This window comes from Marmota monax, unplaced genomic scaffold, assembly GCF_021218885.2.
Source record: "Marmota monax isolate L192 unplaced genomic scaffold, Marmota_monax_Labrador192_F-V1.1 WCK01_AAM20220418_F8-fsc00066, whole genome shotgun sequence".
NCBI classification, from domain to species: domain Eukaryota; kingdom Metazoa; phylum Chordata; class Mammalia; order Rodentia; family Sciuridae; genus Marmota; species Marmota monax.
In genome coordinates this window covers 7,206,515-7,226,055 of record NW_026692805.1, presented here as the reverse complement: position 1 = coordinate 7,226,055, position 19,541 = coordinate 7,206,515, and the positions used below count along the sequence as shown (strand labels likewise).

The following is a 19,541-nucleotide window of genomic DNA, read 5'->3' as shown; positions in this document are numbered from 1 at the left end:
TACTATTTTTCATAATAATTGGATAAATTTACATTCCCAGCAGTCGCATCTTTTCCAAGACTTTACTGTTTTTTAAATAATTATTTTAATTTGTAAGTGTGCAACAAAAGTATTTTTCCATCAAAAATCATCAAAATTCTACTGATAGCTAATTATTTTTAGGTAACTAACATTAATTTATGGCATAAATTATATCAATATATTGTAAATACTTTAATAAATAATTTAATAAAATCTTAGTAAATTGAATATATCTTCAGTAAAAGTGGTCAGATAAGGCCTACTTTTTATTTATTTATTTAGGTACCAGGGATTGAATCTAAGGGTGCTAGACCACTGAGCCACATCCCCAGCCCTTTTTATTTTGAGACAGGGTCTCACTAAGTTGTTTATGGCCTTGCTAAGTTGCTGAGGCTGGCTTTCAACTTGTAATCCTCCTGCCTCAGCATCCTGAGCCACTAGGATTACATATGTGTTCCACTGCACCTGACTGCTTTTTAATTTTAATGCAATCAAATTTCATTTCAGAATTTGACTGGATGTGTATTTCTTGTCCTTAAACTCAGAATTCTCTGGTTCTGTATGCATCACATGAAATCAATACCCTTGTCATTTAATTGGAATCACTTTTTGCTATTAATGACATGAACAGTGTGAATTCATGTTTAAACTGTAGTATGTTTAATGTTTATGCTTATTTAAAATGAGGAAGATATATACATTTTATATATGTGTGTGTGTGTGTGTCTTTATACACACACACTCACATTGCATATATGTGTAACTTTTTAAAAAATCACTTCTTGCCTTAATCATGTCATGCCTTGCACTATGCAGGTAGATGCCAGAGGCCCTTTGTTCGTGATGATTTTTTAATGCTAGTTAATAGATGAAAATGTAAACCTAAGATTTAAATTATGAGTGTTTCTTATTGACATGAACAAAAAGTATCTGAAATTATTTTTTAGCGTACACGGCATTACTTGACAATATAAAATATATATAACTTAGCATTTAATACCACTGCTCTTCCGGTAGCTGCACAGGATAAAATGTATTTTACAACATATTTTTGGTGGATGTTTCTGTATATAGGTTTTAGAGAAGGAATAGTTTCTCTTATTTCATCTTTGTTATAATCTTACAGGATTCAAGCCAAAACTCGAGAATTTAGGGAGCGACAAGCTCGAGAACGTGACTATGCTGAAATCCAAGATTTTCATCGCACATTCGGCTGTGACGAGGAGTTGATGTATGGGGGAATGTCTTCTTATGAAGGTTCTCTGGCTCTCAACACCAGGCCCCAGAGCCCAAGAGAAGGGCACATGATGGATGCTTTGTATGCTCAAGTGAAGAAGCCTCGGAATTCCAAACCTTCACCTGTAGACAGGTAGGCTCCAGGGGCGATCCTGGTATTGCTTTCAAATCAGCTTTCATATAGTTTTTGACAAGGGAGTAGACTGTTCATCAATCCTCAAACCTGAACTGCCTGTTATTAATGGCCTTTTAAATGCTGTTGTGTCTAAAGTATTGAATTTACACAAATCGAAGCCTAATGGAGAGAGCAGCAAGAGGTTTTGATAGCTTTTCTAATGATTCCAACATATTTCATCCTGTTCTTCAAACAGTTTTAGACCTAAGAACCAACCTTTAGTTTATAACTCAAATAAAAAGCAAACTTGAAATTATGGCCCTTCTACTTAAGCAATATTTGCTTTTATTGCTAGGAGAACCTCCAGTTGGGGTAATTAACTAGGTGGAGAATGACATGATTTGTTCCAGTTATGATTTAGAAGGGCCACCTTTTTGGGTAACATAATTTTATATTATGAAAGAATTAGTAAATGAGAAATACAGCAGAGCCAGTTTTGAAATTGGTAATTAACAGTCACATACCACAGGTCTGATTTATGTTTACCAATAAAACATACCAGAGTACAATGTTGACTGTATTTGATGCCTATAGTTATTTAAAAATTTAACTGACTCTATGGATCTGGCTATGTATTTATTGGTTATGTACTTACAAATATCTGTATGTTTTTGGCAGTTATTTATTGGTTATATCCTTAGTAATGTCTATATACTGTTGGCTGTCTGTTTATTTCAGATGGATACATGTATATTTCAAGTTTTAACTGACATAATTTTAAACAGATCTTTTTCCATTCTTCCATTTGTATAATCAAGCACCATATGGAGTTTAGCTCATGAAGAAAATAATACTCATTTCTTTTTATGTCAAACATATGCATGGTATTATCATAAACAATTCACTCACCATGTTATTATTGTTGCTGTGTGTGGGAGCTGGGCTCTGTACATTTTACATGGTTTCACTTAAAAATCAGTGATTCCCAAGCCTTCATGAGCTGTAGGATCACCTGACGGTTTCTTAAAGCACTGATTGGTTGACTGTCCTCTAGCATTTTGTCTGGAGTGGAGCCCAGGGATTGACATTTCTTATAAATTCTAAGTTTGATGTTGGCACCACTGGTCCTGGGGATATACTTTAAGATTCCTTGCAAGACAAAAGATGGCACTGGAATTATTTCATCTGTGGCATGTGTGTAATTTGGTTGATACAGTTTTGTAAGAAGTCTATATTTCAGTTATTTGCTTCTAGCTATTTTTAATAGAGTTTGGCAAATGCAACATATAAACCCAGAAGGAAGCATTTAAAAAAATAGCAAATGGAAAAACAAAACAAACAACAGTAAATGAAGAAGCAGATCTTAATGTGAAACTTTGATCAGATTATTGTTCTGATGTTTCGTTTTTATGTTGTACTTTCAATATTTATTTTTCTTAGAAAATCTATTTTATGTAGAAGATAATGGGTGAATGAGGAAGGAGGCTTCTAACTTATTTAAACCCCTTTACTGGGATGACCTAGAAGGTTCACCTGCTTATTAACTAACACAGATGTGCCAGGACTCAAAGAATGAAGTTATTATCAGTGACAGTGACATTTCCTTTAAAAGCTTTGTACTTGTTTCTGCCATATTAGCGAAAGCTGCTTATAGAAGGTCAAACAGCATTTGAAGGCCGTGAATGTCCCATTGAAAGTGTTTTCCTGGGAGAAAGGACACTAGTAACAGTGACATTGCCAGTTTGTAACTTTGGGAGGAACTTCAAAATCATTAATCAATGTATTATTGGCCATTGATGAAGCATTCATCATTTCCACATCTAGTTAAAAAGAGTGGATGTGCTTGAGCAGTTACATAGCTCAGAAGTCCCACATGACCAGAGCCAGAGTCAGAAAGGATCTCCCAACAACTCATAATCAGAAGTGGTTGCTTTAAACCCCAGTGTTCTTCTAAAAGACTCTGAATCCTGCCAGAAGATTTCTGCACATTCTCTAAAGGGCTTCCATGTTCAGAACCCCTCTACTCTGGGCTACAACATCCCTTCCATGACTTCTGCTGTGCACCACACTAACCCAAAACTGAAGCAGCCTCCCAACTAATTGCTATCAAAAGTCTACTCAGGAAAACATCTCAGAAGAAAATTTAGCCACAGGGATTAGTCACACCAATGAATAATTCAAAATCACACCTCAGACTACTATAATCCAACCCTCACCAGCCTTACTCAGAGAGATTATTTTTTTTTTCAAAAAAGAATTAAAGAAACCTAGGTTTGGTTTTATGATTTTTTTTCAGAGAATAAGATATCCATTAATACTGAGTGACATCACTAATTCAAAAGGTTGATAATTACTCTACCTGTACAATACTTCTTCACTTGCCTATTCCTGAATATGAACTTGGTATGGAAAAAATGGTATCATCCCCATCATCTCATCTTTTTCTGTCAGAGAGAGAGAGCTATAGAAAAGTGCTTCTCAATTTTGAGTAGTATAGAAACTCCTTTTAAAGGAAAGATAAGCTCTTTATACTACAGCATTGGTTTAGAATGTTTTCATTATAATGTTATTTAAATATGTATAAAAATATTATAAGACCAAATTCCTTCTGTTTATAACCATTATACAACTATAAAATCAAACGTCTTTACAAAATTAAATACAAACAAAATGGCAGAGCCATTATGTTCAAATGAACAGCATTAATGGGACCATACTACTTTTTAAAAATAATCTAAATTCTTGCACAAATCATAAGTATGGTGGTGGCTGCTACATGATTAGTTCATTTGAGTGTGTTTATGTACCACAATGAACTAAGTACTAACTAAGCGTTCATCATATCATCAAAAGAACTGCAAAATTCTGGGTTCTTTTGAGTGTTCATGTCCAAGTATCTTTGGTCGGCACATCACAGAGATGAATCGTTTATATGTGAAGTTAGCTTGCCTCTATTATCAGTAAGTTGAGATAGTGAAAGTAGTATAATTCTTGGTGCCTTCATATTTGTAAACTCAAAATTCAGACAATAAAATAACATGCCCATAAATATCTAGAAGACACTTACATTAACTTATCAACCTAATGGAAACACAAAACTGGAAACTTCTCAGAGATTATTTCTTGTATGAACAATGTACAAGCTTCTATCAACTTTAAATGTCACCAAAATTTGTAATCAGTGTCTGATGAACTTTACTACTCAATTTTTGGGTTTTGTGGGAGTGTAGGCAGTGTAAAGAGTTGACAGTTGTGAAGTGTAGCCTGCATCTCTTCTTGGATTTTCTTTGTTCAGTAAGAAAGCAGAATTCAGAATTTTTCTTTCTTAATCATTTTCTTGGATCTTATAGTCAGAAATGTGAATTTGGTAGCTCTACATGGAAGCAACCAAAGATAATTGATTAAATGCTATGAATTTGATGTCAACATGGGGGTATCATTTCAATTTCCATGTATTATTTATGATGCTTTTTATAGGGATAGCATTATACTCTGTCTAGAAATATTTTTGTGCCTGTTTATTGACATGTCACTATTATCTAACTATATGCTTTAATCTTGATGCCCGGGTTACTCTTTATTGGTGTCCTTGGCCACATTTTGGATTTTCATGTTGGATAGAAGCTAAAGAGAAGCAGACCCTCTCCTGTGTTTTGTATGAATACTAGACTTAAACTCACAAAAAAATGTAGGTGTATTTATACTTTATCCTGATTATTAATCAGGGACCTCAAAATTTTATCATGTAAATGATTCATAATCCTGAATTTCTTAGGCATGAGTGCCTTTCCTATTACTGCATCTCAGCGGATGCACTGCCGTTTCCATACTCTCTATGCACTGTGGAAGGAACTGCCAGTTGCGTGCCTGCTATCTTCTTAGCCCCTTCTTCCTTGCTTAATAAATTCCAGTTTTGTTCATGCTAGCAAAAGATACCTATCTAAAATTTTCAAGTTCTCCAGGCTCCCTTTCAGCCACAGGTGGCATAGTTCAGACAAATAAAAGTTAGAAGCAGATCTCGAGGTGGAACTTCCGACACAGCTAGTTTTTTCCCTGACTAGAATGGGGCTGAGCTTGGGGGTTTAGTGCAGCAGTAGAGTACTTGGCTAGCATGTCCAAGGCCCAAGGTACATTCCCTAGCACTGCAAAAAAAAAAAAAAAATTAAATGAATAAATTTTTGAAAAAGCGTAAAGGGTGTTGAGTCAGTTTTGCCCTTTGACATTTCCCTTCTCTGCTTGGATCCTGGTGGGTGCTGCAAGAGAGGGTTTACAACCCTGAAGGTGAAGGCTGCATGGAAGAAGAATGGGGCAGCCTGGTCCCTTGAGCAGCTGGCTGTTGCATTCCTGGCATAGTCACTCTGGACTTGTCACCTGTTCCTTGTATATGTTACCTGCCATCAGGTTTCTGTTTCATGAAGCCAAATGCCATTCTGAATATAATAAGTTGTGCACAGAAGAGCCCCCCAAAAGGAATCATTATATTTTGATCAACATTTTTCTTTGCTGATTGGGGAATTATCCCCTGTCAAATGATTTTAATATTTTGTAAAATTAAATAATAGGCAAAATTCTTCAATGTTGTTCAGTTAGCTATTCTGCCTTTTATTTTGTTAAGCCTCTACTTAAAGATATTTTATCAATGAAATGTCTTCTAGAAAATATTCTCCTTAACTTTTGAACACCTTTATCCCCTGCTAGCTCCTACCTCCAAGGACAATTCTGCTATAAAGTCAGAGGCAGTTACATGTTATATACTAGAGCATGTACTAAGGGGCCAACTTGACTGAGTTTGGTTTACACAGCCATTGGTTGTATAAACTGTGCTTCCCTTGCCTCATCTGTAAGATGGGGATAATGGTTCTTGCCTTGTTAGGCTTGGGCAGGACTAACCCTGTTAATAGCATATAAAGCACTCAGCACTGTGCCTTGTTCATAATAAGCACTATTCCAGAATCTGCTCTTGCACTTGTTACCTATCAAATGGTCTTTTACTTTCAGGAAAGCACAGTATCCATAGATGCAGAAAACAAGTAAAGCATGAAATTGAAATTAATCAAGTGAGGTTTGATTCTTTATTACTTAACATAAAAGTATTGGGATGCAATTCTAGATACCACTTCATTTATTAAATAGCTTGGTCTCTCTATATTATCCCAGAATCACATCATATCATAAAAATTTCCCTTTCTTTTAGGAAAATTTGGTAGCTCTACATGGAAGATTGCATATAGCATGAGGCATTACAGATTACTTCTACAGCTTTAGTATGGATATTAAAATTGAATGCTGGGTATTTATGCTGGGTATTATAGAATGCCTTATCTGAGCGTAAGGGATGGTAATGTTGAGAGCAGGGCCTCTCAGTCCATTTCAGTCTGTCCTTTAACAACGTAAAGGTCTTCATTTTGTATTTTCACAGAATTTTGAAGTTCTTCATGTTTTACTTTCATGCAATTCTTACTGATTCTAGGAGGGTTCATTTTCTTTTTTCCCCTCAGTGCTGGAGATTGAAATTGGAACCTCATGCAAGCTAGGCAAACACTGTACCATAGAACTCTATCCCCACCCGAGAGTTCTTACTAATTCTAAGCTTGTGAGCACCCAGAAAAAGGGAGACTTGAATCACTGCAAACTTCATATGAACTTTTGACATTTCTTATATGTCAGGTTAGCTCCTGGTGGGACTGGCAAGCAGGAATTGTGATCTTAAGAATTGTAAGACTGTGCTATAGTTTGAGTATGGAATATCCCCTAAAGACCCAAATGTTGAAGGCCTGGTCCCAACCTGTGGCACTGTTGGGAAGTGGTGGAATCTTTAGAGTTGGGGCCTAATAGAAGGTCTTAAATCTTTGGGGACATGCTGTCCAAGGGATTGGGGACTCTGGTCTCTTCTCTCATTTTGATTCCTGGCTACCATGAGGTGAACAGCTTGGTTTCACATCATGATGTCCTGCCTTGTCAAAGGCCCCAAAGCAACAGGACCAATTGTCTGGAATTAAACTTCCCAAAGTGAACCCAAACAAACTTTTTTCTTTATAAGCTTATTATCTCAGGTATTTGTTATAATAATAGAAAGCTTAGGCTGCATTCTTAAACAGTGCATTTTCAAATTTTAGTGTGTATTAAAGAACCTAGAGTTCTTCTACAAAATTACTCAAAATGCTTCTCACAGATGTTAGGTATTTTGATTCAGTTGATGCGGTTAAGAACTGTGAGCTCACATTTAAACAAGCACCCCAGTTGACACTGCTGCAGATGATCCATCCAACTTGGAAAAACATTATTCTTGAAGTAATGGGAGAGAAAAAAACCTGGAGCTCCAATATGAGTTAGTTTACTAAGGTCCTTTAACAGTGAAGCTATGAAATCAGTGATAATCCTCATAGACACAACTTTATCCTGGCTTTCATGATGTCAATTGTTCACCTGTGATTCAGTCATCATTTTATTTAAAGGATTATCTTGCAAGTGTGATATTATCACTAAACTTTTTTCAGTGAGTCTCAATACCAAAGAATTTCTTTTCATACAAGTTACCACAGTTCCAATTTAGAAAGTTTAGTATGCTTTGAATTCTAACAAAGGCATGATGAAATTCTGGTCAATATGTTTTTTATTTACTTGAGGACACCATGCAATTTGTATTTTTATATCCAGATACCAGAATCTGTAGTTAAAAACTGCACAGAAAGATAGCTCTAATGGACATTTGCTGACTGTCACCATGCAATCATTTGCCTACGGGAGTGCATTGTCCTCAAATATAATTGAAATAAAATAAGAACTGTGCTGCTATAAATCTAAATAGCAAGAAAATAGTAGGCTATACTCCCCTAGCTTTCCGAGGACACCTTAATGGAAACATAAATACCATAATCATATGCTTTCTGCATGCATTTTACCACTACAGAGAAAATGCCAATTTTAAAAGAAAAGACCTTTGTGAACTTGTTTTCCCACTATTAAAACTGGAATCCAGTTGTCAAAAAGGAAGTCTGGCAAAGACAGAACAAAACTAATTTTCTTAGGTACAGGCAATTATTAAACATCTGCTCTTTTAAAATGGTGGGTCATATAACAAAGTTGCATTTGCTATTCAAAAAGTCAAATGCCACTTTACTTCCATTTACTTAATATTATTTATCTCTGCTTTTCTTGAAATGTGAGAAAGTAATTTTCAAAGGTAGTAAATGTCATTGTAATGTAAGTTTTACAGGTTAGTGCCATTGTTAATTCATGTGCTCCATGCAGCTGGGGCCGATCTCAGTGCCCTTTGCCATCTGTATGTTTCTGACCTTGGCTAACTCAGCAAATGTTCCCAACTTTGTCGCTTTCTTCAACATGCTCTAGAGCTATAACCCACCTTCATTTGCACCTGATATTTCTCATTCCTCATTGCTGAAGATCAGTGGCCCTTTTTCCAGGCCAGATCTGTGAGCAATCTCCTGGATGCCAGTCCTACCCTTCTAAGGAGGGTATTGCATCAGTACATCAGTACATCAGCTGCTGTATTTAGCTTTGGTCCCTCCAATGAAGTTTTCATGTAGCTAATAAATATGCTAACGTCAATCATAATTTATTTTTTTAAATCACTTTTTACTCTCAAATTGTTTTCTACGCAAGTTTCCCTCTTCACTTCTAACGCAAACTTCTTTGAAAGACTAAATCTAGGGCTGGGGATGTGGCTCAAGCGGTAGCGCGCTCGCCTGGCATGCGTGCGGCCTGGGTTCGATCCTCAGCACCACAAACAAAGATGTTGTGTCCACCAAAAACTAAAAAATAAATATTAAAAAAAATTCTCTCTCTCTCTTCAAAAAAAAAAAAAGAAGAAATCTAGTTTGATATAGACAGCTATTATCTTCTTTCCCCTATCTCATTTGTTTTGCGTGGTAAGCATACTACTGCTCCCTAAAGCTGCCCACACCCTAATCTCCTGAACCTGTGAATATGCTATATGCTATTTCATAGGGCAAAAAGGGTGTTGCAGATTGGATTAAGTTCGGGATTTTTTTTTTTTTTTTTTTGGTACCAGGATTGAACTCAGGGATGCTTAACCATTGAGTCACCTCCTCAGTCCTTTTTATTTTTTATTTTTGAGACAGAGTCTTGCTTAATTGCCTATGGCCTCGATAAGTTGCTGAGGCTCACTTTGAACTTACAGTCCCCCTACCTCAGTCTCCCAAGCCTCTATGATCATAGGAGTGCCACCACTATGGCTGGCTAAGTTCAGGATCTTAAAATGGGGACATTGTCCCATATGTATTTCCGTATTTGCCCAATGTAGTCACAACAGATGTTATAAGTGAAAGAGAAAGACAGGAGAGTCCAAACCAGAGAGGATTTGAAGATGCTACACTGCTGGCTTTGAAGTAAAGATTCTAAGACAAGGGATTCAGGTGGCTTCCAGAAGCTTGAATAAAAGAAGCATTGGCCTGGGGGCTCCAGAAAGAACACACACCTCCACCCCAACCACCACCTCGATTTTAGCCAAGTGAAACCCATTTCAGACTTCTGGCCTTCAGAACTGTAAATAATACATTTGTGTCATCCTCAAGCAGTAAGTTTGTAATTTGTCACAGCACCCACAGCATATCAGCTTCTCATGGCTTCCTAAATTCCTGATGCAGTGAATACTTCAGTCCTTTCCATTCTGGGTTAGTCTGGCATTCCTGAAAGTCATTCCTGAAACTGTCATCTCAGTTTCCACTGCTATTTTCTTTTGCTTCATCTTCCTTTCTGACTTTTTTTTTTAAATTAAGCTTATAATCAACAGAAATTGATTTCTCACAGTTGTGGAAGCTGGCAAGTTTAAGGTTAATATGCTGGCAGATTAGTTGTCTGTTAAAGACCCAATTTCTGATCCATGGATTACTGTCTATGAAAATTGCATTCTTGTTCTGAGCGTTCTTTAACAGTCTCTGTAGAGGCTCTAGTCTACCTGTTCCCTTAAATTTTGGATTTCCTAGGGAAATAGCTATAGACCTCTGCTACTTTGTTCATGTTGTTCTTGGTTAAGGTTTTACCCAGCACTGGCCATGCCTGATCTGCACTTAGCCCAGTGCTCTCTTTCCAAATTTCCTTAGCACCATCAGCTGGGAACACATCTTCCTGTGCCTTGCAGGTACTCATACTCAACCTATCTAGACCTACATTTCTTATTTTTTATTTAAACCCCCTCTCATTTCATCAGCCTAATCTCAGTGAATGCTTTCATCACTCATACATTGACTCAGGCCAGAACCTTTCTTCAGAGAAGTCTAACCCTACCTATGATGGTCCAAGATAAAGACCTGCCAGTATTTTGTTTTAAATAATTCCAAGTCTTTTCTTTCCTTCTATAGCAATGCACATGGATCCTAACAGGAGTCTCCTAAATTCTTTCCTGTCTCCATTCTTGTTTTCTACAAATCCCTACTTCACCTAAGACCTGGAGTTTTGTAAGATAAGATATGATCATGTCAGTCCCTTGCTTAAAAATTATTCTGTGGCTTATTGTCTCCAAGGTGCATTCTAAACCTTCAGTGTAGGGCGTCTAGATCCCTAAGACTTCATTCTTCAGGCCTATCTTCAGTGATATCAGACTATGCCATGTTGATTCACATGCTGCTTTGCTAACAGAGAATCAGTTTAAAAATATAAACCCAATTTCACCAAATACAGGGGTGAATTAAATAGCTTTCTGGTGTTATAAGTTCTGCAAATGTTAAATTTTGGTAAGGAAAAACAAGCAACCACCATTCATTAAGCTATTCTAATATAGTTAGAGATGCAGCAATTAAATTAAAGGCCGAGGTGACATAACAACCCAACAAATGAAATCGTGAAAGTAATGAAGCCATAAATAAGGTCATGGCTAATTTTAAAGACTTCTTGTTTAATTCTTTTTGTTGATTAACATTGCCTGAAACCACAATTTGTTTGTAGAAGTAATGTGTAATGGGGATTGTTTATTTATATATTTATTTTAGCCTTAGGGAATGTTTAAATATTCTGCAGAAATATGGGTCTAAATTAAAAAAAACAAAACACTGTTTTAGACTTTGGTGGTTATCAGATAAACAGTCCCCCAGCAGAGTGTGTTCATTTTTGTTTTAATGTCTTTGCCTTCACGGGGCACTGAACTTTTAGGTCTTTGACAATGAGCTGGCCACACTGTGGCCCAAATCTTATGGAGCTGCTTGATATTTCATTTGATTTTAGCCTCTAACAGAAGCTCCAAGATCCTGCTTGATATGCAGTTTGGCACAACGTCTCATCTTTTTTATTTTGTCCTGACCGTCTTGTTTTCCTGTCCCTTTGGCCGTTCAATCCCATGGCTCCAAGTGCCAATCTTACTGGTATTTAGTGATCTTATGTTGTTGTTATTTTATTTTTTGCTTCCGCATAAGGATGGAATATCAGTCAACTATTAATATAAATTCATGAGGATTTACGCAGAGCCCTGTTGTGAGATGCATTTTCGACATCTTGGGAAAATTTATCAAGCCCTGAATCCACAATCCATTTTTAAATTAACTTCCCAGATGTTCTAGAGCTTTTCCTTGGGCACCCTAAGTCCTTGCTGTGGATAACTATTTGTTTATTTTCTGTTTTTTCCCCCTGCATTCCTTCTTTCATCTTTACCCCATAAGTTGATTTTGTGTAACTGAAGGAAAAACAGTAGTTGATTTTAAAAGGTATTTGTTTTCTTTTCTAGTCAAGGGAGTGGTTATGATATCCTTAGGTTTTTTTTTTTTCCCCCCACTCAAGTAAGTATATGGAAATGGGAAAAAATTATGAACTTTCTAACATGTTACAGAGCAGAAAATAGCTAAATAATTCATGTATTCTATATATAGATAGTAATTATTTGAAGATGCATTTAAAATTACATAAAATGGACTCAAATGTTAGAATAAATGAAGGTAGATTATATAGAAATGTACATTTCTGTAAAATAAATATTTTTAAAAATCAATTCTGTATTAGTTTGTGTCTTACATTATTAGTTACACCCTTTAGACTCCCTTGATGTAATGATGAATACTAGGAAGTTTAGGAGTTCAAAGGGTTTCCTGGATGTGCATGAATTTAGAACAAAACTTTGTTATTTAAATCCCAGATAATTATGTAATTCTGATGCAGAATAATATTGGGGGGTTGGGGATCTTATTTTATTTTTTGCAACCTATTAGCATAGCTTTAAAAAATTACCTACTTTGTAACAGAAATTAAAGCTTATTGAAGATAAATAAAGATCATTTCTAATTATTCTTTTCCCCCATTCTCCTCTTCCTCCTCCTTGTCCTCTTTCTTTGTATGTTTAAGCTCTGTGGAATATTCAGGGTCTTAAACTCTTTGAACAAGTCCAAAGTTTACATCTGTTAGTGTATTTGGCAGCCTCTGTGGTCACCTACCTGGTAGTTTTTCAGTTGGTACCTATGTACCAAGAATTGTGGTAGGTGCTAGGGATAGAAATGAATAAGACTTGTTCACCTTCCAAGTTTCTCCCACTCTGTGTCACATGTTAGATTACATGCAATATATTGCATATATAGTAATATGAATTAAATAGGATACTAAAAAAAGGTTGACTCAGGTTGGTGACGGGTGAATTTCTAAGGGCTGGTATGCTTGAGTTGCATCCTAAATGGGTAAGAGCTATATCATATATGCAGGGGACAGGGAGGGACCACAGTATATAGTTTTGACTGATAGGCCATGTAGTATGCTCGATTATGTACTCTTAGTGTCAGCTTTTGGTAACTGTAACAAATACCTGAGGTAATCAACTTATGAAGAAAAAGGTTCATTTTGGCTCACAGTTCTAGAGGTTTTAGTCCATGATTGGGTGGACTTATTGCTTTTAGACCTCTGAGTGGGTGTAGAACCTTATGGAGGAAGTTGATTCACCTCATGGTTGGGTATGAGAGGAAGAGAATGGTACTGGATTCCCAATATCTCCTTTATGGACATGCTCCCAGTGCCTGGAAGACCTCCCACTAGGTCCCACTTTTAATGTTTCCACCACCTCTTAATAGCTCCATGGTCTGGATACTAAGCCTTTAACACATAGTCCTTTGTGGGACATTTATCCAAACCATAGCACCTGAATATTAAATATGGCAAACTTTTTACTGTGAAAATTCCTAGATGCTTTCTACCCCTGGAAGTCGATATGGAACTGCTATGGATTTTCTCTGAGTAGTATGATTCTTTGAAAACACTTGTGGGATTTCATCCACTAAGGCCTACCCAGCAAAAAATCCTCATGGTATCTTGAACCCTTAGGTGAGTGGAGCTTTGAAACCTACAGGATGATGAGATAGAGTCAGGCCATGGAAAGATGCTGCAGACCCAGTAAGGTAGCAACCAGCTGTCTTCTACGCCTCAGGTGCCATGAGTCATAGCTGAGGGTGGTGATTACAACCTTGTGCAAAAGTTCCAGAGTCAATCTGCCAGAATATTGTCCTTAATGCATCTTCATTTAAGGGATTTGAGGAATTTAACATTCTTATTTTTGCCCTTCATGACTATGAGTGACATGCCATTTGCTGAAGGCTTTGCTGGAGCATCAGGAGAGTTGGAGCTAACTGCATGAGTCAGTTACAGAATCTGTTGAGCATCAACGAAACACAGACTACCTCACTAGACCATTTCAGCTGTCAAAGCTGTGCTTTCATTAGCATCTTCCTTCTAATATTATTTCTAAGGAATTTTATTTGCATCTGGGAGATTCCCATGAATCCCTCTTGGATGGACCAATCTAAAACATTCAACCCCAGTTTCTTTCAAACAATAACATATCTTTGGATTGTCTTCCCCCCCGCCCCTACATGATCTCCAGCTTTTATATGAGATCAAGGAGAACTGGAAGTAGGCATACTGTGACCCTTCCTGATGAATGGTCGTAGCATCCAGCATCCCAACTTCTTTATAACTGAAACAGTATTTCAGTTGATTTTTAAAAGAGCAGATTGTTCTCTGCTTGTTTACTGCAACTTCCTTTACAGCAATTGCATAAGAGCACCACTTCCCAACTTTGATATTTAGTACATTCTTGGAAATATTTGAAAGTCAAGGGACTGTGCCAATGCCACACACATATGTGTATACATGGTTGGATGAGACTCTGTTCCCAGAGAGTGGAAATAATGGTAAAATTAATGAGGATACTTCCTGCAGGCACTGGTGATCAACCCTGCTGTGTTGGAAGATCCAGGGCTGAGGCAGATGCAAGCAAGAGCCCTGCCATCTCCTCATCACAGTAAGGAGAAGCATATGGAACCAGGCAGCACCCTTTCTCAGGGACTGATGTCCCTCTTGACCCTTTCTGGACTCTGCCAGTGCTTGCACATGGCCATGAGGGTGACTTTTCCTGTGTGGCTCACTGCTTGAAGTCCTTTACTGCCCATAGTGGGAAGGGGGGGCTGCTGGGAAGGTTTTTTTCAGGGAGAATAAGGTAGGGGCAGGTGACAAGTTGGTTGGCATTGCACATTCTGGGGGTCACAGGAGCTCAGCCCTTGGGAAACAGTGAGTCATAGTTGCTTTGACATGAAACTGTTCTTTCTTAGGAGCACTCACCTGAATCAAGCTTGGCTGCCTCGGCGGGGGGGGGGGGCGGGGGGGGGGCGGGGGGCTGCTTCTGTCCCTACAGAACAGCAGGAGCAGGTAGGCACTGCCACCTTGTAGTGACTGACATTAGCTGATATTAGAAGATGCAAATAATTTGAAATTGCAACTGCCTCCTCCTGGGCCTCCTTATCTACCTTCTCTGCTCTCTTTTTCCTGCTAGTGTTTGACATTATGAGATGGTGTATAACAACACATTTTAACATTTTTTTTTTCATCCATATTCTCCAATTACAATGAAATTGCATTTTAAAGGGGATTTTTGTCTATTTTGTTCACCGCTACATTCCATTTATTTATATTTGTATGTGTAAATAAATTAAGAAATGAAAAAATCAAATTCCCTTTCAGCATAGCAAGGATAGTTTAGGGTAGAGTGTGTGATAAGAAGACTACAAGCTGTATGTAAGTAGAGAAGTCCTGTTTTTGAAGAAGAATACGGGATTTCTATTAGCAAAATATAAACTCTTAATTGGTAAAGTCTCTTTTATGGATGTGATAGCCCATGCCTATGATCCCAGCTGCTTGGAGGCTGAGGCAGGAAGATCACTGGATCACAGAAGTTTTAGGCCAGCCTGGGCAACCTAAAAAAGATAAAAGATAAATAAAGAGTCCCTTTTGCTTATTTTGAGTAAAATTCATAATTTTTATAGGTTCATAAAGTTCCTGTTATTGAGGGGAGATCTGATTTAATGTTATACCATATGCTAAGATATGCTATAGGTATTGTTAAAAGCACAGGCTCTGCAGCCAGCCTGAGCTCACATCCCACTCTGTTTTAGTCAGCTTTTTTGCTGCTGTGACTAAAAGACCTGACAAGAACAATTTTAAGGTGGAAAAATTTATTTTGGGTCTCATGCTTTCAGAAATATCAGTCCATAGAGAGCTGGCTCTATTTCTTGGGGCTTGAGGTGAGGCAGAACATCATGGCAGAAGAGTGTGGCTGAGGAAGGTAGCTCATATAATGATCAGGAAGCAGAGGAGAGACTAAGCTCATCTTACCAAATGTATACCCCAAAGGCACACCCCCAATGACCCGTCTCTTCCAGCCACATCCTACTTATGTTTAGTTACCACTCAGTTAATCTCTATCAGGGAATTAATTCACTGATTATGTTAAGGCTCTCATAACCCAATCATTTCACCTCAGAATGTTCTTGCATTGTTTCACATGTGAGCTTTTGGGGGACACCTCACATCCAAACCGTAACAATCACTCATTGTTGTCTGTAAAGGGGGGATAATAATAGTGCCTACCCCAGTGGGATGTTTTTGTAAGAATTAAATGAATGATTACATATAAGGCACTTTAAATGTGACTGACACACAGGAGGAGGTCAGAAGTTTTAATTGTTTTATAGTTTGGATCTAGAATGTTCCCCAAAGGCCCATGTGTTGAAGGCCTGGTCACCAGCTTGTTCTGCCATGAGGAGGTAGTGGAACCTTAGGAGGGAGATAGTGCCCTTGAAGGTGCTATAGGGACCTTAGTCTCTTCCTGTCTGTCTCTTTGCCACCTGGCTGCCATGAGGTAAGTAGGCCTCCCCCTTTACCACATACTCTCACCATGACGTACTGAGTCCCCACAGACCCAGAACAACAAGAGAAAGTTATTGTGGATAGAAACCTTTGAAACCATGAGCCAAAACCATTCCCTTCTCATTGGTAATCTCAGGTATTTTGTCATAGTGACAGAAAGTTGGCTAATCTAAGTTGCTGTTATCATTATTGTGCTACTACCAGTACCACTATCACCACCACCACCATCATCATCTATATCTGGGGTTCTCAAGACATTTAGAAGCTAAAGAGTTTTCTATGTTATTTTCTATGTATATGATATATGCTGCTGATTCCATATCTTATATTTAGCGTCTTTCACAGGTAAAAATTTCTTTTTAGATTTCTCAGCTTATTTTGGTGCTTATTTCATTTTGATGCTGCAGTTAATTCATGCAACTCTTTGTCTTAGTTATTGGTGCTCGAATGTGCATTGGTGTGGATATTTGATTAATTTCTGTAATTAGGAAGCAACTTAATCCTTGTAATTTGGTATAGGATTTAACTTTAATAGCCTAATATCAATTCCCAAAACAGGAGAGTAAGGCGAATGAGGGTTATGATATTAGAGAATGTGTGTGGAATTGATGCAAGTCTAAATGCTGGGGTTGAATTTTCCCATGGCCTGTGATGCTACTTCCTGTGGATAATTCTCATCTTTTGAGAAACTATTTATTGCTTCCTTCCTGGAAGTGTAGGGTGGGATGATAGGCCATTTTAAATAGCTCTATGAGATATTTAAATTAAAACCATCATATAATTGCAAAATATTAGTATTGTAAATGCCATACATCCATTATATGATAATCAATTAAAATAAAGCTGAATGTTAATAAATATTTAGTACATGATTATTGATGCTTTTTAAAGCTAAATAGGAAAAATTCTGAGTAATTTTTTTTAAAATTCCCAGTTTGGAAATGATGCATAAAATATGAAGATAGGCTAGATTTTTTATTTTATGTGTGTGTCTTTCTTCTGCACACTCTGTCCACTTGCCTAGGTTTGACTACCTACATGCTTCATAGGTGAAATCTCATTATACTCAAAGATAGCTAAATGCCCGTCAAGGAATAAATGAATGCGTTTGAGTTGTTTTAATTAGCTAGGTGTGATTTAAAGGTTGCTGAAATCAAAAAGGCTTATTCATTTTTCATCAATAATCACTTACCTTAATATTTCATTAGAACCTGCTGATTTGCAGACCTCCTTCTGGGCTTTGATTCATTACAACTGCAGACATAATTTAACTTTTCTTCTTTTTCTCATTCTGTGTTACACTCTTTCATCGCTGAGACACTGTTAAGATGTTTCCAACATTCACAGGGCTGCTAATTGATCCAACTTTTTTTTTTTTTATCTGTACTTAAAGCTAAGTATTTTAGGCTATAGAAAACTCGTGCGCATGTATGTACATCTATGTTTTGGAAGTTTCCTTTCATCATGTGAGCAGTCAATAAGAATATGTAAATTTTCGGTTTGGTAAGTTCTGAGAGTCAAGGCTGATTGCTCCTTATACAAGTCAGGAAGTAAATAGTTGGGAGACATTCTTAGACGATGCCATCAACAGGGAAGAACAAAGTGTCTTGTGTGTGGCATACTCAGCAGCTGAGCTGAGCTCACTCTCTGTGCATATACCTTATTTTCAGAATGCTCCTCTTGTTGCTTGAGAGGCAGCCTGCCTGCCTGAGCTCAGGTGGTGGCTGTCTTCCCAGGCTGCGGTGCTGCCACCTAGGGAGCGTTGTGCTGATACAGAAAAGCTAGGAGGTGGGCCTCAGAGTAAGAAGACACTTGTGCAGAAAATAGCCTTTCTCCTTCAGCCCTCCATTGATTATTTATGAGTGATCAAATCAGAGCCAGTGACAGCCATACAGATGGGAAAATCTGGCTGGGATTGCTTAGAACACAAAGTTCCAACCACTTCTCTTTGAAAACATAGATATATCTTAGTTGTTGGAAGTAACTAATCTTAAACATAGAAACACATCAGCATAGGTTGAAATTCTGATTAGCTAATGTTGACACTGGGAAAAAAGAAAATAGATGAATAAACAGTTTTTTTTTAACTTTCTCCAGATTAACTAGGAAATGCTATGAGCCTGTCTTTTATAGCCATATTGAGCAGTTTGCATAAAGTATGAATTAGTAACTACCACTAGTTGTACTTGTTTTGATGCTAAATAGAAATTATTGCATGCTAAATAAAAATCTGTGAGCTTAAAAATTTAGTATATATATTCAGAAGACTAAATATATTCATCAGTCTGGACCCTTTTTAATATTTCCTAGAAAACTTGATACTGATCTCCCTCTCCATCAATAGAAATATAAATATCTACCTATGGAGAATTAAAAGGATGTTTTATTTATTGGTAGTGCTTTCTGTAAAATAAACACTTCATCCTTACATATTAAAATTACCTTGCTTTGTGTGGGTTTGTTTGTTTTACAAATTTTATTTATTTATTTTGCTTATGATAATCCATAGGGTTTCTGAAAGAAGTTTTAAGATACAGTATAAAAAATGTTTCTTTATTGGACTTGTCCTTCAACATAGTGACCTTCCCAACTGCCTTTCCTGCCTTCTAGAGTTTGTTCTATGTGTGTTTAAGTAGTAGGAACTAGTACAGCCATTGTGGCTTTGGATTCAGATCCTGGCACTGCACTCAACTTGGATGTTTGGCAAGTTGATTGACCTCTGTAAGCCATGTTATAGTCATCTGTTATTTTCCTTTTTTTTTCTTGGCCCATTGTTAGACCATATGTCCGCTAAGTCCTGATTTTTTATTTAGAAAATATGTTCTCTATAACCATGCATCATGATCTGTGCTAGAAGCTAGTGGGGCTGAAAGAGAAGTACAGATACGATCTCTGATGGCAATGTTCTTCCAGTCTTTTGGGAGAATAACAGACGGACTTAAATAACACAACCAGTTTTATTGACCATGCTGTTTATTTTAATAGCTAGGCCAGAATGGTTTGATTGACTTTTTAAAAATCT

At 37.2% G+C, this 19,541-nt stretch overlaps 1 protein-coding gene across 22 annotated transcripts in view; it reads left to right on the top strand.

Moving 5' to 3' along the window:
- Pard3 (par-3 family cell polarity regulator) overlaps window positions 1-19,541 on the top strand; it is a 667,456-nt gene that overhangs the window by 509,397 nt on the left and 138,518 nt on the right. For all 22 annotated transcript variants that reach the window (XM_058580585.1, XM_046448315.2, XM_046448314.2 and 19 more), the window contains one exon: window positions 1,148-1,390. In XM_058580585.1, coding sequence (XP_058436568.1) covers window positions 1,148-1,390 — 243 coding nt within the window. The remainder of the gene's footprint in view (window positions 1-1,147; window positions 1,391-19,541) is intronic.